This window comes from Aristolochia californica, unplaced genomic scaffold (genome assembly GCF_029961685.1).
Source record: "Aristolochia californica isolate CCGP_79_NKW_82.1479 unplaced genomic scaffold, dmAriCali1.0.hap1 SCAF_1, whole genome shotgun sequence".
Taxonomy (NCBI): domain Eukaryota; kingdom Viridiplantae; phylum Streptophyta; class Magnoliopsida; order Piperales; family Aristolochiaceae; genus Aristolochia; species Aristolochia californica.
In genome coordinates, this window is record NW_027181770.1 from 56,990,565 (window position 1) to 57,011,378 (window position 20,814).

At 40.0% G+C, this 20,814-nt stretch overlaps 4 protein-coding genes across 5 annotated transcripts; 2 read left to right on the forward strand and 2 right to left on the reverse strand.

Annotated features, from left to right (window-relative positions):
- The first annotated feature begins 1,233 nt into the window (after nt 1–1,233).
- LOC137952233 (adenosylhomocysteinase-like) lies at nt 1,234–3,776 on the forward strand. Its single transcript, XM_068799330.1, has 3 exons — nt 1,234–2,070; nt 2,763–3,299; nt 3,383–3,776. The coding sequence occupies exons 1-3, from the start codon at nt 1,360–1,362 to the stop codon at nt 3,590–3,592; spliced, it is 1,458 nt and encodes a 485-aa protein (XP_068655431.1). The 5' UTR covers nt 1,234–1,359; the 3' UTR covers nt 3,593–3,776.
- A 2,455-nt stretch (nt 3,777–6,231) lies between these two features.
- LOC137952252 (rapid alkalinization factor-like) lies at nt 6,232–6,914 on the forward strand. The gene has a single exon (XM_068799366.1). The coding sequence runs from the start codon at nt 6,322–6,324 to the stop codon at nt 6,745–6,747; it is 426 nt and encodes a 141-aa protein (XP_068655467.1). The 5' UTR covers nt 6,232–6,321; the 3' UTR covers nt 6,748–6,914.
- Nucleotides 6,915–7,570: 656 nt separating this feature from the next.
- LOC137952240 (heat stress transcription factor A-5-like) lies at nt 7,571–11,144 on the reverse strand. Of its 2 annotated transcripts, XM_068799352.1 has the most exons (3): nt 10,750–11,144; nt 8,506–9,736; nt 7,571–7,859 (listed from the first exon to the last, which is right to left on the reverse strand). In XM_068799352.1, exons 1-2 carry the CDS (start codon nt 10,975–10,977, stop codon nt 8,528–8,530), a joined length of 1,437 nt encoding a protein of 478 aa, XP_068655453.1. In that variant the 5' UTR covers nt 10,978–11,144; the 3' UTR covers nt 7,571–7,859; nt 8,506–8,527. The 2 variants fall into 2 exon arrangements, with proteins under 2 accessions (XP_068655453.1, XP_068655444.1); XM_068799343.1 differs by lacking the exon at nt 7,571–7,859 and having other exon boundaries at nt 8,348–9,736.
- A 7,150-nt stretch (nt 11,145–18,294) lies between these two features.
- On the reverse strand, nt 18,295–20,814 carry LOC137952260 (probable glucan endo-1,3-beta-glucosidase A6). The gene is made up of 3 exons (XM_068799377.1): nt 20,384–20,814; nt 18,728–20,038; nt 18,295–18,621 (listed from the first exon to the last, which is right to left on the reverse strand). Exons 1-3 carry the CDS (start codon nt 20,451–20,453, stop codon nt 18,584–18,586), a joined length of 1,419 nt encoding a protein of 472 aa, XP_068655478.1. The 5' UTR covers nt 20,454–20,814; the 3' UTR covers nt 18,295–18,583.

Here is a 20,814-nt window from a genome sequence, read left to right on the forward strand (position 1 = left end):
CTTACATTATATGTTATTTTTAGAAAATTTAATCAATTTAATTAGTTTAACCAAATTAATTAATATTACTTATTATCTTCAATGTCTGCAGATCTACGTAAATCTGATGTCATACTCGCTAGCTGGACGCACGCGGACCAAGTAGAGAGGTTAGGGGCAAAATCGACAATTTACATGAAAGCGGTCGGTGGATCTACATTCTACGGCGACGGGGAACAAACCAATCTCACCGGAGAAAGTCGGTGTGCGGGTGCAATTGATGCCCACTCGTTCTCCACTCCGATTGTCGACGTTTCTTAATTCTCAAGAGAGAATGTAGATCACGGTAATGTCGGTAGTTGTTGAGGGCATTTTCGTCAGTTTGTTCCGAGAAATTTGCCGACAATTCGTTTACCGGCGGTTGGTGGAAGTCGCCGTCCAACAGCAAATCAGGGGCGACTTCGTCTTCTCCGATTCTCTAAAACCCGGTCAAAACTCTTAAAAAAAAAGAAAATAAAATAAAAAAATACTAATTTTGCTCGCTGTTTCACCAACCTCACCCCCCAACACGATCGGATCTCTGATCTGTCACATTTCCTCCTTTCAATTTTATTTTTGAAAAGAAGGAATCTCTGATATCTTAAACCCTGAATCAACCACAAACGTGACTGTCACATCTCCGTCTCGTTTTCGAAACGGACTACCTACGATTCAGTGCGACAAAATTCACAAAAAAAACAATAAATATTACTAATGAGAATAAAAATTCCACGAAATTCTTCTCCGTCACGAATAGCGGGAGACCGGGTGTCGTGAGACTACAAGAGTCCAAAAACAGCCAAGGGCGAGCAATGCGTGGGCCACGCTGACAGCGTCACGTGCAGCACGACAACTCGCGCAACATCTGTCGTAAACGCCGTCAAAGCCGCCACCAGATTCCGGCAAGTCTTCGGTTTCCTACCAAACATATAACCAAATAAAAAAATAATATAAAACTATTTTAAAATAAGGTTTTTTTTTTACGTCTCTCAGTTTCTGAAAATTTATTAAAAAATAAAAAAACCTTATTTTAAAATAATTTTTCGAAAAATAAAAAAATTATAAGAAAAAAAGTGAACTGCTAATAATGTGTATTAACCTAGTATCTACGGTCAAGATCTCTCTGATGAGTTGCAATGGAATCGGGAAAAAAAGAAGAAATAAAAAAATAAAAAATCGGGGAGACGATTTCTCTATAAATCAACTCTTCCTCCCTCCGCCACTTCCACTCACCTCGCGCCGCTCTCTTTCTCTTACGCTCACAATCGGACTGAGAGTAGGTTTGTTTGTCCGTCATTCTGTTTTCACCGGCTGTGGTCGCGGAAGAGAAGCAGAGAAGCCATGTCGCTCACCGTGCAGAAGACCTCTTCCGGGCGGGAGTACAAGGTCAAGGACCTGTCCCAGGCGGACTTCGGCCGCCTCGAGATCGAGCTCGCTGAGGTCGAGATGCCCGGTCTCATGTCCTGCCGTACCGAATTCGGTCCCCAGCAACCCTTCGCTGGTGCCCGAATCACCGGATCTCTCCACATGACTATCCAGACCGCCGTCCTCATTGAAACCCTTACTGCCCTTGGTGCCGAGGTTCGATGGTGCTCCTGCAACATCTTCTCCACCCAGGACCACGCTGCCGCTGCTATTGCCCGTGACTCTGCCGCCGTTTTCGCCTGGAAGGGTGAGACCCTTCAGGAGTACTGGTGGTGCACCGAGCGCGCCCTTGACTGGGGTCCTGGCGGCGGTCCGGATCTCATCGTTGACGATGGTGGCGATGCTACTCTGCTCATTCACGAGGGTGTTAAGGCTGAGGAGGAGTACGCTAAGACCGGTAAGATCCCAGATCCGGCCTCTACCGACAACGCGGAGTTTCAGATCGTGCTTACCATTATCAAGGATGGGTTGAAGGCGGATCCCAAAAGGTTCCACAAGATGGAGCAGAGATTAGTTGGGGTTTCTGAGGAGACCACCACCGGAGTCAAGAGGCTCTATCAGATGCAGGCCGCCGGTACTTTACTTTTCTCGGCCATCAATGTCAACGACTCTGTTACCAAGAGCAAGGTATTCATCTATCCAGATCACTTTATTTATTTATTTTACTTATTTTTCTGATGCAAATGTCTAATTTAATACTGGATATATTGTATTTTGAACTTGGATTTAGATCTAGTGTTTCCAGTGCTCTGTTTTACTTGGAACAATTTTTTTCTGATAAATAAGATATTGGTTACATAATGACAAATGTAATTTTTTTTCCAATTTCCTGGTTTAGATCTAGTTGTGATTATTCGTTTTGTTTTGTTTTGTTTTTTGTTTTTTTTTTTCGGCGGGATCTGAAAGGCTTAAACTGTTCTTTTATATCCTGACCTGAGTTGGTCGGTGTTATGCTCCTGAATATTCCTAAAGTTGATGGATTTCGTGTTTAATCAGTTGATTCTGTACCAGTTTTTGTTGGGTCTTAGATTTCATGTTTCCCCGTTTTCTGCTGTCGTCTCCTACTTTTGAGTTTCATATGATCCGACCTGTTCTTATTGGTACTCGTCGTGAAATTTCTTATTTGACGAAGTTTGCTTGTTAATTCCCTCTAAAAATTGAATCTTCTCCTTTTTATTGTTTTTTATTTATTTTTTCTGGCGGATTGGTGACTCTTTTAACCAGAATTTGAATTTTCCTTATTTCTAGTATGGTTTGATCGTTTGGACACCATGGTAATGTCTCACACCTCTTTATATACATATATCTGCTTGTGACAGTTCGACAATCTGTATGGATGCCGCCACTCCCTACCGGATGGTCTCATGAGGGCCACAGACATCATGATTGCTGGCAAGGTAGCTGTTGTGTGCGGCTACGGAGACGTGGGCAAGGGCTGTGCTTCTGCCCTCAAGCAGGCCGGAGCCCGTGTAATTGTGACTGAGATCGACCCCATCTGTGCCCTGCAAGCCCTTATGGAGGGAATCCCTGTCCTAACACTGGAGGATGTGGTGAGTGAGGCCGACATCTTCGTCACAACCACCGGTAACAAGGACATCATCATGGTTTCCCACATGAAAAAGATGAAGAACAACGCGATCGTCTGCAACATAGGCCACTTTGACAATGAGATAGACATGCTCGGCCTTGAGAACTACCCTGGTGTGAAGCGCACCACGATCAAGCCCCAGACCGATCGCTGGGTCTTCCCTGACTCCAACTCTGGCATCATCGTGCTTGCTGAAGGCCGTCTCATGAACCTTGGTTGTGCTACTGGTCACCCGAGCTTTGTCATGTCGTGTTCCTTCACCAACCAGGTATTATTCATTTCGCTTGCTGGGTTCCATATGTTTTTCTGTAAACTTAGAAGTTCGTAGAAATTGAGATTAGAAACTTGCAGGTGATTGCTCAACTTGAGTTGTGGAAGGAGAAGGGATCTGGCAAGTATGAGAAGAAGGTTTATGTGCTGCCGAAGCACTTGGATGAGAAGGTGGCAGCACTACACCTGGGCAAGCTCGGAGCGAAGCTAACAAAACTCACCCCAGAACAAGCCGAGTACATCAGTGTTCCGGCTGAGGGCCCATACAAGCCTGCTCACTACAGGTATTGAGGAAGAGATGCAGGGCAGAAGACGGAATTTATTACAGCTTTTTGTTGATTTTCAATTTTCTCTTTTCTGAGTGCGAGTGTGTTAGTCCTGATTAATGGCGGATCTCATAAAATTAGTGGAGATGTGTGTATTTTCCGTGAGGCGGCGGCTTCATAAAAATATTCCAAAATCTCATTAGTACCTCTGGAGATCGTGTTCAGCTTTTTGTTTGCCTTTTTCCCAATAAGTGCATTCTTCGATAGCAACATCTGAGTAACTAAATTTGAAGAATTCGGGCGTTTTTTTCTTGAAAGAATAGTCAACTAAGAAGTGATCACTTTGTAGCACTGGATGTTGTTGTTGTCAATTCTTTGAACTACGTTGAACTTTTGTCTGATCTTGAACCCTTTTTATAAACATGGCAAATCTTTTAAATCTTCCCTTTATGATTTCTATTATTTTATTTGTTTTATTTTGAAGTTTTCATATTCACTGAAGGGGGGTTAGTGTCCCCGAGGAAAACGTAGAAAATAAAAAATTAGTAACTTGTAAATTATATTTAATTAAAATATAATATTTAAATATTAAATTAAGTAAAATAAATATTATTATTACAAAAATAATAAATTTATAACTAATTTAATGCATAACTAAAATATATTAATTAATTTAATTAATTTAATTATATATTATATTAGTTAAAGATTACTGTTTATTATATATTAATACAGTAATTATGTGAGTCAATTAATTGTACACATGATTAATCATAAAAATTAAATAAATAACGTTAAAAATAACATAAACAAATATAATATATTTAGTTATTAATTTATTGATAATATATGGTGTTCTTTAACATAAAAAAGTCATGATTAAATAGGAAAAATTTATCAAATACTAACTTTAACATACTGTATATTTTTACATATTATTATTTAAAAATATTTTTCTAGTAAATTTAAAATCATTGATTTTATTAATTATATAAATGAGTTAATTAAACCTAGTGTTTGAGTTAATAATATTTTAATTATCATTATTAAATCATTAATAAAAAATATTATATAAATAACATAAGATAGATTTTTTACATGGTATTAATTAATAATATATTTTGACAAAATAAAAAATAATTAATTAATCAAATGCATACTTTAATTATATTTTATTTACCAGAAACTTAAATATGAAGTTTAATATAGTAATAAAATTTAACAAAATCGGACCGGAGGAAACGGGGGAAATCGAATGAAATCGAAAGGTATTTTGGGGGAAAATAAAATAGCGAGAGAGAGAAGGGAGTGGGAGGCTGAAAGGGAGAAGAGAGGATAAGAGAGAGGGATAAGCGAGAGAGAAAAACGGAGAGCGAGTCCGAGAGAAGAGAGGGAGGCATGGAGACAAGAGAGGGGTGTGGGAGAGAGGGCGAGTCCGAGAAACGGAGGTCGGAGAAGAGAGGGAGTAGAGACGGAGGCCGGAGAGGAGAGTCCGAGAGAGGGGGTGCGGGAGAGAGGGAGAAAAAAATGAAAATGAGAAGAGAGCGAGAGAGAGGGGTGCGGGGAGAGGGGAAAAAAAATAAACGTCGAGGGTTCGAACCCCTGCGTTTCCTTCATCTGGATGATTGGCAAAAATGGTCGAAACCAGATTCCATTTTTTATAATGTGGAGATAATGTTCTGCTTCATCTCTAGCATCCAGATGACATGAAGTCTGTCGCTCCACTAACGACGTAAACTGATAACCGGAGTAATACGATTGATCTTCATCTTACCCTTCAAGTTGACTAACCCTCCCTAAGAAGCATATTCACTTTAACTTCTTTTACTTGAGATATCTTTAATGTGTCACTCCGAGCTTATCTCATACTTCATTTACACTAGATGCACTCAATGATTTCATTTTCTTCTTGGGAGTATAGGGTCCTTGAATGGTAATTTTCCATAAATAAAAATCACAACTTAGCAACAAGTGTTCCATTCGTAGTGTTTAGAATTAGGGCATCTAATTCTTAACACTAACGAGGATAGTAATAATAAATGCATAAGAAGGAAAAACAATCACTGAAAACATAACAAGATTTATACAGGTTCGCCTCAAGGTGAAACTATGTCCTGTCTTTTGCTACTGCAATAATCCACTATAAAGATGAAATAATTTACAAAGAGAAATCGCATACACTTACAAGTATTTTTCTCTAACATTTCTCGAAGTCCTTCTCCGTGATGATAAAACCCTAACAATGGTGTCCCCAAATATAAAGAGAAAATTAGGGCAACCAGATTACAAGTGTAAAATCTCCAAACTATTTTTAATGAAATAACAATCAATATATCGTGGGATAAAAGTCAGTCGAACAAGTGTACTATCAAACTTTCTTTCAAAGTGATTTTAATTAATTTCCCAAATTGGTAATATAAATTTCACATTATTTGAGTAATAATCTTTGTTCGAACAACTCATCTTATGCAAATACGATTTCAAACTTTTAAATTTCACTGATGCCAGCTTCTTAGCATAAAAATGAAAAGCTAACATGAGGTGTGAGAACAAATTCTTATCAGCCCTTGTCACCAATTCCATAATGGCCAGCACTACTGCCAAAAAGCAAAGTAAGGCTTGCACCCTTGCTAGTGGATAACAGACCCTGGATAAGGAGTAAAGTCCACTGTTGCTGTAGTTGGTGAAAGTGAAGGGCATCTTTAAAAGCTCGTCAGGGAGGGATCCAAGTTTGCAAGAGCGAAAATCCAAAAAATGGAAAAACCCATTACAGAAATCATCTCCTTGAAGAAGGTCATCGTCGCCTTGGTTGCTCTTCTCCTGATTGAGGACCATCTCGTGCGTTGTAGTTTCATTCATGCGGCGGAGCCCAGCTTGTGGATGAGCGACGGTGACAGCAGCAGCAGCGAAGTGAAGGTGTCGGTGAAGAGCGATGGCTGCAGTGGGTCGATGGGGGAGGGCTGTGTGTGGGAGGCGGAGATGGAGATGGACTCAGAGATCAATCGCAGGGTCTTGATGGCGCAGAAGAGGTACATCAGCTATGGATCGTTACAGAAGGATCAGGTTCCCTGTTCCACTCCAGGGGCCCCGTACTACAATTGCCGCAGCCATGGCAGGGGTGTCGGCTATAGCAGGGGATGCGAAGTCATTACCGGTTGTGGGAGAGACACTCACTTTTAGAACACTTCTCCGGTGATGGAGTAAGATGATGGAGTAAGATGCACTTTGTGCAAGCTTTTGCTTTTCATATATATAATGTATCTAAATTTCAATCGCAACAAGCTTAAATTTTCGTTTTTTACTTCTTCTTTTCATTTTGTCTATCTAAATACCATTTCCGCTCTGAATACGCTTTCTGCTTAAAAATGGAGTTTTGGGTTCATTTGGATTCGATTGTTGATGGGGATTTTCAGGATACCCATCTTGTTGCGAAGAAAATTAGAGGTCTCCAATGTGAAAGAAACTGTTCTGTAATTATTCCTTTTCCTGTCCGTAGTCATGCGGAACTGTTCGGAAAGACGAAATCCTTTGAAATCAAGTCTTCCAGGGATCCGTTTCTCCCCTTCAAAAGATAGTTTTGATGTTTGTAAGAAAGATTCTGAAGGAAGAGTGCTTCCATATCATTTCATATCGTATATTTTCGGAAATAAGAGGGCATCGGTGAGTGAACCAGAGGGAAAGAAGAGGACTTCTTCTGAAGCAATGAATCAGACGTAGAAACTTGTTTGAAAAGCAACATCATTTCAACTATAATAATGGAAGATTGAGTAAGTTGAACTTTGAAGGTGAACTCAAATTCTATTCTCAATAGTTCTGGCCTCTAGGCCCTATTTGACAGAGAGAAGGAACAAATAAAAGACACGAAGTAGAGAGATTTTCCCTTCTCTTTTCGTTTTTCCAATGTCCCTGAGCTTTTCCACGTCTCTAATGAAGCATTTTACAGACAAGCAAGAAAGAAGATAGTGAATATATTGAGACAAGTTTTCTTTTTTTAAATGTCCCAGATATGCTTCTGAGTCCACCTAACACAATGTGAAGATCATTCTTAACAACATGCATTGGTAACCTCCTAAAAGACGATCCAAAACATGCTTAGTGGTGCCCAAACCCAAATGCAGTTTGAGGGTAAACTACCTGAAACTTGACCCTGCACAAGTCACCTATATAAAGCTAATCAAGATTCAATGAAGTAGAAGCTCATACATCAAAGCTCCCAACTACTTTCAGTTGTAGAGACGGTCTTCATCAACCATGTAGCAGATGCAAACAATACTCTCTCGTCTTGTACACTCCTGAAACCAGCTTATACACATATCAACCAAACAATCAAGAAACAAAGGGTAGCAGACCAAATCACTTGGCCATATCAGCAAAAGGCATTGATTGGGATTGATTGACACAAAAGAGTTCAAACCTGGATACAGGTCCATTTATTTTGTTTGTGCACAGAAAATAGTTACCGACTCAAAATGATGCTATAGGAATTTTATTAAAATGAACAATCTAATTTTTATCAACAATATTTATACAACATAAAATTAATAATGTAAGGCAATATCCTTTTCTTACTTCATCTTGACCTAGAAATTGTTTAGTGGTTCTCACTGCACCAAGACAAGAACTTCCCCTCCACTTATAGGTTCTTTTCTCAGCAAGCGAGCAATTAAAAGATTATTATAAATGAAGCAGATGCCTACTGATGAATCTATGGCATTATCAATCAGATTGGTCAGCAAAGCTTCTGCATTTAACATCTATGGACAGTTTTTGAGCAAGATGATGAGAAAAAGAAGATCCATTAAACTGAAAATAAATAAATAAATTCCAGGACTATATGATATTTTATAATGCCCGGATTCATGCAAGACTGAAAGCGCTAATACAATGAGAGTTTGCCATTACTAATGGAAATGTCTTTCCATGGATGTAATCACTCACCTTTAGACCTTGATACAAAAAATTAGAGTGTTAGCTGCTCCATATCCTTTTTGTTTCTCCAGAGCTTTCCATTCCTTGCTTTCCTCTCCTCTTGATCATCGTAATTAGGGGACCTAGAATTTGAACTTGCCTCTTCAGTATCTGATGATCCAGGCCTCTCTGTCAGAAACTGTTCCCAGAAAACATCATTTACTCGGCCCTGAGTAGCTGCAGATCCTTGATTATTGGTATTACTAGGTGCTCCTTGAGAAGATACCATGGTTGCATCCTCCTCACCAAAATCTCTACTATTTGGCATTCTAGTTGGTTCTATTTCTTTATCATTAGAAGTGGGCCTTGGCTCAACAAATGTACTATGGTCTACACCTGGTTGCTGGGGAATTTTATTTACTTGCAAGGGAGAAGAAGCCAGTGTTAGATTCAGTTGGCAGGAAATATGTCCTTCCTCTTCGTCCATGCTTTCATGCATTCTGAGTTGTCCCAGGAAACTGTTGGGGCAACTGTTCTTTTTAATTAGAAAAGATGCCCCAGTATCAGAAAGATCTAACGTCTCAGGTCCAAAAGAAAGGCAATCATTTCTAGCAATGGGATCCTTGGCGTCTCCTTCAACAAGCTTCTTCTGTGGGCTTCCCCCACCCTCAGTTGAGCTCTGCACACTTGCAGAAATCAAGTTATTATCAGAAACAGCAGGTGAAAGTTCAAGCGTGAGCTTATTAAAAAAATCCTGGTGAAAAACGGGTCCAAAATCAGCTTTTGCCATGCTGCTTTGGTCATCAATAAAGCTGTTCTCTACAACTTCCTGAGCAAAGTCAATTTTAGGCAGCCGCCGCTTTTTGTTTATTGCAGATAAATCCAGAAAACCTCCAGACATTCGAATTAGATGCTCCAGAAAAGTTGGGCTCTTGACTGCCTTTGCTAGAAATGAAGTCATCCTAAACTGCCTCTGCTCCATTTCAAAGACCCGCCTCTCCAAGACTTCAAGCTGTGCCTTTGTGCCCAATTGCTGCTGTTTGAATCGCCAAAGTTCAGACTGAAGAGCAGCTTTCTCCTGCAAGAGCCTTTCAATTTCTTCTTCTAGAGCAATCCTTTCTGCTTCACCAAATGAATTATGAGGCTGACTGTGGCTATGTATAGGTTTCCTCCGATGTATATGCTTCAGTTGATTCTTCTGATCCTTCACAAAATCTTCATTAGCAAATTCCCATCTTTCTGGATCAACCTTTCGAAAACCCTATCAACAAGAAGAAAATTTAATTCAGATCCATTTATTCTTGTTGCTCTACGTAATGTACAAAAAATAAAAACTTACAGAGGCATAATAAATTTAAGAGAATATCGATCAATTCTGATTTCTGAAACAAATGAAATTGCAAACAACATCAGGGACATGTAAAGTCTATCAGATTGTCTTGGGAAAAGTTGAAGTAACAATAAGAGAGTAATAGTCATTGCTCTCTATTTTTTTTTTATTTTTTTTTGGAGTAATAATCAGTTCTGCAACTAAAAAGAAAGTCACCAAGATCAACAATGTGCCTTCCATTGCAGTAACAAGGTATGTTCCCTTGAGCTCATTCACTAGCGTCACGACTCTGTGTCAATCATAAAATGGGAGAAAGGGGATAATCTTACTAACAGGGCAAGGATAATCTACTAACAGGGCGATATCCTGAAAGTTAAGAAATTGAACTCAATGGCTCTCCGTATTTCAGAAAGATTACACCCCTGACCTACCTCCAATTATCAAATTTGAAAAATCATAAACAGGATTTTCACAAAGCCAAAATTCTAAATGCCTGTCTGTCTGCCCCGGGAACAAAAATTACTGATAGCACACCCCATTGACCCTCCCAATAGAGGAATTGAGATCTACAACAAGGAATGCAGAAACAATTTAAACCGACATAAGAAGATAAAGTAGAAAAAGCGAGTGAACTAAAATCAACTGAATTCGACATCAAAACATCTATGAAAATCCGACAAGAACATTAGAGAGCAGAATGAAAATGGTCCGCAGTTCGATTGATTCCGAAGAATCACCTTCACCTACACAATTCGTCCGACCCTAATTGGATCATCAGTAGGTCCAATTTCCTACTCTTAAAAGATTAAATAATTGCCAGTACAACAAAGAGACGACTACCCATTTTCCACTCTTCACCCGATCCAAACAAACGAGGCGGACAAACAGATTACAAGCGAGGAAATTCAACCAAAGTGCAATCGCGAAAGATAGTAGAAACCTACATAGGTGTTGAGCTGACGGATGAAGCTGGAGAAGTTGTTGTGCTTGAAGTAGGTTGGGAGGAGAAGCCTAGAAAACTCGGCGGGATTCCATACGACGAAACTGTTCTTGTTGGAGCTCCAGGAGACGATATCGTCCGTTGATGAGTCATCGATCATGTCATACGTCTTGAGCAGAAAGGGGGCCGGCCCCCCGCCACCTCCGCCACCACCCTGACCTTCCCCTTCCATTATTTTCCTGTCTAAGTTAACAGCTGAGAAGCGCGTAGAAATTCGATTTTTGTTTTGGATTCAGAGAAGAAGCAGCGCAGAGAATTTAGTAGTAGCTACGAACGACAAAGGAAGGAGGCCCGGAGGGAAGATCCCACCGGCGAGTCTTTCGCGCGAACTGGTCGCCATTTTTCTCTGCTTTTGTCGGCTAGCTGCTACCAATTTTGACTCTCGACGCGAACCTCTCTGCGCACCGCAGCGTACATTAGACACGAGCAGATTTTTGGAGGTCGGTAAGGACGAGGACCGTGTTCCAGCAACACGCGAATGTTGATCGAGATTTTTACCACTTATATAGTAATATTATTTTTAATTACTTTTCGTATACTAACTTTAGCACAATTACCACGTTCAATATTCTCTTTTACTGAATAACTGCCTTCCCCCTCTCCCCCCAAGCATTTGCAAGAGAATCGTGGTTGACTGAACCGCCCACGTGAGATTCCTCCCGTTCAGAATTATCTTCTTGGGCTTATCTTGTCCATGGAACCTGAGATGCGTCGCGTGGATTCACGGATCCGTACAGCAACTCTGCAACCCTACTTTGAGTAGGACTCCCTCTGATCAGTCTCCTTCTCCGACTACTCTGAATCCATCGTGGTCAACCAGCATCTCTCCAGTTAAAGTCATAGATGACCTATCGTTTCATTATCTTGAAGATAGACGAGACGCTTAAGCATGTCATCGTTGAAAAGCTTGGAGCCCTGAGGCAGCTACGAATATTTGACTGCTAGCCTGTCTGCTTCCAGGATGATTCCGGCTTAAAATCATGGAAGAGTTCACTGTGATGGAGGCTGATACGGAACCACTTGAAATTCATAATCCTTCATGTTGCAGCACCCAGACGACTATCAACAACTTCAACTTTCTCTTCCTATAAGTCGTCGTCATCATCTTCTTGGGCTCCTACTCGGATTATGATCATAGAGCCGTAGCATAGGGAAAGAATCTTTATCTCTTTCGGCCCAACAATGATTCTCTAGTTTTACTGCTTTTAAAATTCTCGAAAACCATCAATTAGTATTCTAAGTTCTTCTGGGCTCAATGTGTTCTCCAAATGTCAGTTATTAGAAATATTAACGACGCACCTTCTCTCAAAAATTTTAGCGACAACAACTCTTTGAATTTTTAGTCCTATTTATATATTTTAAGATTTAATCAACACCACATATACCTATAATTATATGACATAATCTTTGTCACACACATTACCGGTTTGCAGGCTTCTTCTCCAAGTTTGTTATTCTTGCCAACTTCATTTTGCCAGCACAATGAAAATTCGAAGCTTCCTTTTGCTAGGCTTCGTTGATGGTTCATGGATCAAGGTTATGATCCAAAACTCCCCCCTTAAACTTGATCCTGTAACTCCAAGTAGATTCTTTAATCTTGTGAAGTCTTCACTTGTCAGTGACTTGGTAAAAATATCGGCAGCTTGATCTTGTGACTTCACATATTCAACTTGTACATCCTTTCTTGCAATGAACTCTCTTATATAGTGGTAGCGAATATCAATGTGCTTGTTTCGATCATGGAATACTGGATTCTTTGCTAGAGCAGTGACTGACTTGTTGTCGACATAGATTCTGGTAAGCTCTTCTTGTGTTAAACCTATCTCTTTCAATAGATTTCTGAGCCAAATTGCATGACAAACACATGAAGTAACTGTAACATATTCTGCTTCACAGGTTGACAATGTTATAATCTGTTGTTTCTTTGACAACCATATGAAGGCAGTATTTCCCATGAAGAATACGAATCCAGTAGTATTCCTTCGATTGTCTATGTCTCCACCCCAATTGCTATCACTATATCCAATAACTTGTAATTATTAGAAACTAAATAGAACAAGCCTATGTCAATAGTACCTTTTAAATAGCAAAGAATCCTCTTTGCGGCTTTGAAATGGTTGGGTGTTGGAGATTCCATGTAGCGGCTGACCAATCCAACTGTATAAAGGATATCCAACCTTGTATAGGTTAGATAACGTAGGTTGGATCTACGTTTTCTCTTTTTTCATGCATGAGCATCTTGATTCCATATTCCATTGGTGTGTTTGTTGGCTTCCAATTTCCCATCTTGAACTTTTTCAAGATTTCTTTTGCATAGCCTTCCTGTGAAATAAAAATTTCATCTTCTTCTTGCTTCACTTCGATGCCAAGATAATACGCCATGAGCCCGATATCTATCATATCAAATTCTTTGGTCATTGCCTTCTTGAAGTCATCAAACAGGCACACAATTAACACATCTTCTTTTTTTATCTTGATATAGAGGGCATGCTCGTATGGACATTTTGTAAAACCACGCTCTTGGAAATACTTGTCAATTCGGTTATTCCATACTCTTGGTGCTTGTTTTAACCTGTAAAGAGTTTTCTTTAGCTTTAAAACTTTATCTTCATTTCCCTTATCTTTATAACCCAAAGGTTGCTCGATGTAAACTTCTTCTTCGAGAACTCCATTTAGGAATGCAGACTTTACATCCATTTGATATATTTTCCATTTGTTTTGAGCTGCAAGAGAAATTATTAGTTTTATAGTTTCTAAACAGGCAATAGGAGCAAATACCTCATCATATTCAATTACGGCTCTTTGGTTGTATCCTTTTGTAACTAATTTTGCCTTGTGTTTTTGGATTTCTCCCTTGGTATTTCTCTTTGTCTTGTACACCCATTTAACACCAACGGGTTTGTGCCATTTAGGAAGTGGAATGAGTTCCCAAGTATTGTTCTTCTCGATGGCCTTGATTTCTTCATCCATGGCATTTTGCCACTTCTTCTCTTGAGCAACTTCTTGGAAACTTACTGGTTCACAATCAGCAAAAAGACAGAAAAGTGTGAAATTACCCAATGACTCAGTTACTTCATATATTTCTTGAAGACTTCGTATCCATGGCACGATTCATTGACTCCCACTTGAATGTGACGAAGGTGACTCATCTTCGTGTTTAGTTGAAGTAGATGGAGTCGCAGGCTCTAGTTGCATTTTTTCATTTTGTTCGATCGATATTGGCTCATCTTCAGATAGAGGGGAGACATTAAAGTCATCTTTATGAGATCCAAAATCCCATAATCCTTCTTCATCAAAAACCATGTCTCGACTGATTACATTCTTCTTACTGTCCAGATTGTACAACTTGTAGCCTGTGGAATGTGCATCATAACCAATGAAGATAAAACTTTCGCTTTTATTATCGAGTTTGGTTCTTCTTTCATCTGGTGTATGTGCATGAACTATACTCCCAAAGACTCTTAAGTGGGAGATGCCAGGATTTTTTTTCCATTCCATGATTCTTGTGGTGTTTTTCCACAAACACTTCTTGTTGGAGATCGGTTTGATAAATAAACTGCACACGCCACAGCTTCTACCCAAAACTCTTTAGGTAATTTTTTGCTTTCATAGATAATCCAAACTATATTGAGGATAATTCGATTCTTTCTTTCTGCCACTCCATTTTGTTGGGGAGATCTAGGAAGCGTCAGTGGTCGACGAATTCCATTGACTTTGCAGAATTCCTGAAATTCTCTAGAAGTAAATTCGCCTCCTCGATCATATCTCATGGCTTAAATCTCTTTACCACTTTCCTTCTCTACTATAGCTTTGAATTTCTTGAAAACTTCAAACACTTTTGATTTTTGTTTCAATAAGTATACCCATGTTTTTCTTTAAAAAACATCAAAAAAGAGAAAAAAGTAGTTGCTTTTACCTAAAGAGCTTGGCTTGATTGGTTCGCATACATCTGTGTGGATTAGATCGAGTGACTTCTTGGTTCTTGACTCTAATTTTTTTGGAAAGCTTTTTCTGAATTGCTTCCCTAATAAACACCCTTCATACACTTGATTGGGGTGAATAATTCGAGGTAGTCCTCTCACCATTTATTTCTTGGACAATAGCTTTAAAACTTCAAATTTGAGATGTCCAAAACGAAGATGCCATAGCCACGATGTGTCTTTATAGCAAGCATGTAAACACTTTGCAACATCGTTTTGAATATTTGAAGGAAAATTCTATTATTTGACAATTGTACCTTTGTTATTAAATCTCTTTTGTCATCTCTTATAAAAAGGCTATAATCTTTCATGTGAATGTCATAGCCCTTTTCTAAGAGTTGACCCAAACTCAAGATATTATTTTTCATATTTGGTACATAGTAGACATTTGAAATTAATTGATGACTACTATCTTTTGCACGAATAAAAATATTACATTTTTCTTATACCGCCATGGTGGAATCATTTCCTAGAGAGATATTTTCACTTATTGATTCATTGAGGTCTACGAACAGGCTTCTTCTTCTACACATATGGTTGCTTACCCCTGTGTCAAGATACCAGGTATTTTCTTGCTCTTCATTGTTGTTTCTGTATTCTAATAACATCGTTTCTTTTTCTTTTGTCTTTGCTTCAACATGATTAGTCTGCTCAACGATCTTGTTCTTGGGAGCTCAACAGTCTGAAGCATAATGCCCAAACTTTTGGCAATTATAACATGGAATATGAAATTTTTTGTACCTGAGATTCATGTTTCCTCTTCCACGATCTCTTGTTGAGGTTTCACCTCTCTCGTAGTTGTTGTTGGAATTGTTATTCCAACCTCGTCCATAGCCGCGACCTCTTCCTCGTCCACTACCTCGGCCTCTTCTTCAACCACGTTCATTTCTTGTGTAGCCTTATTCTTCGTCATTTTATTTGATTTGTGTCTTGAACAGTTGTTCAGAGAGATCTTGCTCCTTTTTGTGTTTTTCTTCATAGGCTTGCAGTGATCCTTGAAGTTGCCCTATCGTCATTTCTTCCAAGTTCTTTGTTTCTTCAATCGTCATGACGATGTGCTCAAATTTGGGATCCAACGAACAGAGTATCTTTTCTATTATTCTCACATCTTCTAGTTTTTCACTATTTCTTTTCAATTGATTAGAAACAACTACTACTCTTGAGAAATAATTTGAACTAGACTTGGATGCTTTCATATGTAAGGATTCAAATTCACCTTTTAGTATTTGGAGACGTACCATTTTCACCTTCTCGAATCCTTTATAAAAGGTTTGCAACTTTTCCCACGCCTCTCTAGTGGAGGTTGCACTCGAAATCTTTTCAAACCCATCATCATCCAATGCTTGATAAATGAGGTAGAAAGCTTTCTTGTCTCTCTTTCTTGAATCCTTTAAAGTTGTCTTTCGCTTTTGTGTAAGAGCATCTTCTCTTTCTGCCTCACAAACCATTTTCAATGATGTCCCAGACATCGTGTGCTCCAAGAAGAACTTTTATCTTCATACTTCAGTTATCATAAATATTATTTTTTTAGAATTGGAACTTGGAAGGATGTCACACTATTTGCCATTTTTCAAAAAGAAAAATCTTTGAATTTTTTTTTTCAAAGGTTCTACCCTATCAAATCGAAGCTTTCGACGATACGAATCCAACACCTCCAAAATCACCCTGATCGGACGTCGAATGAACTTCTACAAGCCTCCAGAATATTGTTGAGTCAACTCAACAAGTTCAACCAGTCGAGTCTGTCTGTGCGGTTCGGATTTATGGGAAATTGGACGAGTCTCTCATGCAGTTCAGGTTTACGGGAAACCGGACGAGTTGACGTAGATTTGGCCAAGTTGAATCAGTCGAGTTGAACGTGCAGACGTTTGCGGGAGTTGGCGCGAGTTGACCCAAAAATTAAAATCGGGACCAGTACTATTCAATTAAAACTCACCAGCATTGTTCGTCTTCCTCCTTTTGCCGAAAAAACAGAGACGTCGTCGTCTATGTTTCTAGATTTTCTTTCGCCGAAAAATCCTTCCACCTGAGACGTCTTTCTGCCGGAATCTTGCCAATGGAAACTTCGTAAATGATTTTCGACCAGCTCTGATACCACTATTGGAAATATTAACGACACTCTCAAAAAATTTTAACACTCTCGGACAAGAACTCTCTGAATTTTTCTCTTCTTTCTAGATGATAGATTACAGTCCTATTATAGACTTTAATATTTAATCAGCGCGATATACACCTCTAATACATGGCATAATCTTTGCCACACACGTTACCGGTTTCCTGTCTTCTTCTCCAAGTTTCTTGCCAGCGCATTGTTCTTGCCAACTTCATTTTGCCAGCACACCGAAAATCCGAAGCTTCCTTTTTTTGGGCTTTGTTGATGGTTGATGGTTCAAGGTTATGATCCAACAATGGTGGCTTTCCACTAGTGTCCATCGTCGTTCGGCCACTGTGAAGTTTTCTGCTGTAAGCTCCATATCCTGCAAAACCAACGAGCAACAACATGAACAAACAGGTGTCAAAGACAGGTTGAAAAATCAAGGACATCCGGTTTGTTCCTCTTTTTATATACATGTGGGTTGCTTTATCAAGGGCACCATGAACAAATCGGTGAACTTGCCAATGTGTTGCTTCAATTGGTTCCTCTTTTTCTATACATATGGGTTACTTTATTAAGGGCACCATGAACAAACAGGTGAACATGGCAATGCATTGCTTTGGTAGTTTCCTCTTTTTATATACATACGAGTGTTTTAAGTCCATTGAAACTTTCTTATAAGTACACTTAAGTGAGTTTTTATCGTTGTCCTTTGAGTGATAGACATTACCCTTTTTAGTGATTATTATCACTATTTTGTTTGAAATCGTAAGAGGTTAGTTTTGGTTTTTATATATATATAAGAGACATAATCGTAAGAGACATGTGGATGGATGACATAATATATACAATTATGTTTTTGTTTCAAACTGGGATTATACCAATACCTCCCAGCTTGAGGGGAAAATAGAAAAAGTATGGAAGATTTTACAAGTTGCATCAAGCTTGGTCACTGTTCTTACTCAATAACTGGGACAAAGGTAATTTAACTGTAATATGAATTTACTTATTTCCTCTATTATTAAATAGAGACTCATTATACTCAATTAAATTAATTCAATAAATTATTTCTATTTTATAAAAATTCAACACGGTATCAAGGTTTGTTAATTGATACAACATTAACGTACAAAGATGATCTTGTAATCAGATTTTAGTATTTCTTTTCTTTTTGTTTTTACCCTAGTTTATTTTTTCTTCTAATTTTGTCCTTATTTGTTTTTGTATATCTTTATAAGTGATTTTGTGTGAGCTTTGATATTGGCTATTTATCCAGAAAAAAACTGTTTGAAGATAGAACCCAATCCGACACGACCAAGAAAGACCCACATATCCAATTATATTAGAAGATGCGCCCAAACTTATAAAATTAAGAAAGACCAGCATCTAATAGATATAGAAGACGGACTCAAGGTGCACAAACAATAAATACGTTGATAGTGATGATTTCAAGGCTTTTATTTGACACGAAGGAATCAGGCCCTTTTTGCTTTACCCGGTACAACTTTTCACTTTTTATTCAGAATAATGAAAAATAAGTATGGTAGCCGACTAGCCGTTACAAAATATGGCCGTTGCAATTCCTTGTCCGATTAACCTGCTTCACCACCATCACCGACCAATAATAAAACATCTGATCGAAGAATTTCAGGAGGAGAAGATTTCCGCAAAATTATAAAAATAAGTCATCTCTTCTTCCTCCGTCAAATGGTCGTGCCCGGGTATTTGCAGCGTCCGTGACCTGACAGAATCACACACATTAATTTGGAGGAGATCCTACTATTGACTACATTAATGGGACATGTTTTTGTTAGGAATAAGGAAACAAGCGAACCCAGAAAACTTACTAGGATCCTTCGTCGTCTGCACAGCAAGACCGCCAAAAAAGCAAGTCCCACCGACGCTCCTAAACTGATGCCAGTACGAATTGAAAGCGTAGCTGCCTTGCGATATCAACGAATTACTCCGGCTGTAACACTCCCTCCCCGGCCGAATCGCGTCGCATGTCCCGTTCCCCTGCCCGCACGCGTAATTCACCGCCGAAGCTAACGCCGTCTCGTTCACTTCTCCACCTCCCACCGCCACGCACCATATCTTTCCCTTGTATGGCTCGTTGTTCGTCGCCGGCGGCAATGGCTTGTACTTCGATTCCGGCTTCTTTCCGGTCAGGTCCACCTCGTACACCTCCGTTCCATTCGGATACAGCAACCCCCAGTGCCGTTCCGTGCCCGGTCCTCCTTTCTGGTTCTCGTTGTAAAGCGCGAAAATGAACGCCCGGAGCACCCAACCCGGTCGAACCGGAGTGCCGACAGCCGGTCTGGCTGACAGTTTCTTAACCAGATTTCGGTTATAAGTGGCAGCGTTGTAAATATTAGCACCAATCTGGTCGATGTCTCCCCCGTTAGGCCACCCGGTTTCAGCTATCCATATTCGGACGTCCGGGTACCCGACTTTCGCCATCGCGAAGGCAACCGCGTCGAGCATCTGGTCTAACAGGTTGGTGTAGGTTAACCCGGTTCCCGGGTCGGTGTACGTGATATTCGTGGGCTGCAGAAGCGCGTATTCGAGTTTCACGTTGGCCGGGTCGGAGGACCAGGGGAAGTATGTGTAGACGTCCAAAAAGAAAAACGATTTGGTCCGGTTCAGGAACTGCAAAAGTGGCTTCATCACCGTTTTGGAAATATCCGGCCGAAAGGCTCCGCTGGAAGGAGGAAAGGAGGTCTGCAGAGCGTCCATGGCGACCGTCGTACCCACCTTGACGTTTTTTATGTTATGGGCTTTGAGGGACTTCTTCAAGAGCCTCATTGCGGGAACGATATTGTACCAGGTTTGTCCATCGTCGGGTAAGGAGAGGACTTCGTTACCGACGAGGAGGATGCGGATTTTGGCCTGGGGATAGAATCGGAGAATGTTGGTCTGGATCCATTCGTCAGCGAGGGATTGGGAGGAGGAGATGTTGGATATGAGCTGGTTGGGCACCATTATGGCCGCCTGAAGGTCTGTTTTGCAGAGGGCTTGGAGGATTTGGGGGTTGGCATCGTAGATTTTGACGCGGCCAGTTTTCAGGGTTTGGATGAGAGAGATGGACCGGGAAGGGGAGGGAAGATTGTCGCCGAGCTGACCGTAGTCGACGCCGATCACTTTCGAGATGTCTGCGCCTGCGAGGAAAGAAATCACAGACAGGTTAGAGAGCAAGAACGACAAATACAGCGAAAACATGACGATCGTGATTTTTATTCTTTCCACTGTTTTCTTGTTTACAAGGAAAATGTGTCAGAGAATCAGAATAAAAGAACTGAAGCGAATCGAAGCGCCCTCTTTGGCACAAACCGTTATCTGGATAGAAGGGTCGAAGAAAGAAAGCTCATTTTACCTCTTTCGATCATTTCAAAACTAAAACAGGAGAGGCTGAGAAGCAAGCTCGTTTTGCCTCTCCCGTTCTCTATAGCCAAATCTTCTTCTTGAAAAATCAGGGAGCAAGAAAACATAAAGCGGATACTTACTACAGGCGGAGAGGAAGGATATTAGCAACAGAAGAACACCCACTTCCGTTTCCCTGAATCTTGGAGACATTGTTCTGGTTTCTTTGAAATCTCAACACTACAACCTCAATCTCTCCACACTAGCACTCGAGGGCGATGCTAGCTTTCACCTTCAGACTGGAACAGTCGTTGGGGTGGGTCATTTATAGTGGGTAGAAACGAAGAAGAAGAGATGAAACCCGAGAAACACAGAAAGTGCGCCGATTTTTCAAGAGGACAATCTTTCTTTTGGTGAAGCGTTGAACTACCGGGAAGACGTGAAGAAGATGCTGTGGAAGTCAGATACACGTCTTTTACGGTCTCGACACGAAAGGGGAATTTTTTTATGGTAAACCAGGTGGGGATTCAGGGAGGGCGAAGTAGAAGAGCACTGCCACCATTAATGCAGCGGA

What these genes read in the sequence shown, in the direction of transcription:
- LOC137952233 (XM_068799330.1), top strand. Translation starts at nt 1,360, where the DNA reads ATGTCGCTCACCGTGCAGAAGACCTCTTCCGGGCGGGAGTACAAGGTC. An exon ending in ACTCTGTTACCAAGAGCAAG is followed by an intron (nt 2,071 to 2,762) that starts GTATTCATCTAT and finishes TGCTTGTGACAG; the next exon opens with TTCGACAATCTGTATGGATG. An exon ending in CGTGTTCCTTCACCAACCAG is followed by an intron (nt 3,300 to 3,382) that starts GTATTATTCATT and finishes AGAAACTTGCAG; the next exon opens with GTGATTGCTCAACTTGAGTT.
- LOC137952252 (XM_068799366.1), top strand. Translation starts at nt 6,322, where the DNA reads ATGGAAAAACCCATTACAGAAATCATCTCCTTGAAGAAGGTCATCGTC.
- LOC137952240 (XM_068799352.1), bottom strand. Translation starts at nt 10,977, where the DNA reads ATGGAAGGGGAAGGTCAGGGTGGTGGCGGAGGTGGCGGGGGGCCGGCC. An exon ending in TCCGTCAGCTCAACACCTAT is followed by an intron (nt 9,737 to 10,749) that starts GTAGGTTTCTAC and finishes TCTTGTTGATAG; the next exon opens with GGTTTTCGAAAGGTTGATCC.
- LOC137952260 (XM_068799377.1), bottom strand. Translation starts at nt 20,453, where the DNA reads ATGTCTCCAAGATTCAGGGAAACGGAAGTGGGTGTTCTTCTGTTGCTA. An exon ending in ATCCTTCCTCTCCGCCTGTA is followed by an intron (nt 20,039 to 20,383) that starts GTAAGTATCCGC and finishes CTTTCCTCGCAG; the next exon opens with GCGCAGACATCTCGAAAGTG. An exon ending in GCAGACGACGAAGGATCCTA is followed by an intron (nt 18,622 to 18,727) that starts GTAAGTTTTCTG and finishes TGATTCTGTCAG; the next exon opens with GTCACGGACGCTGCAAATAC.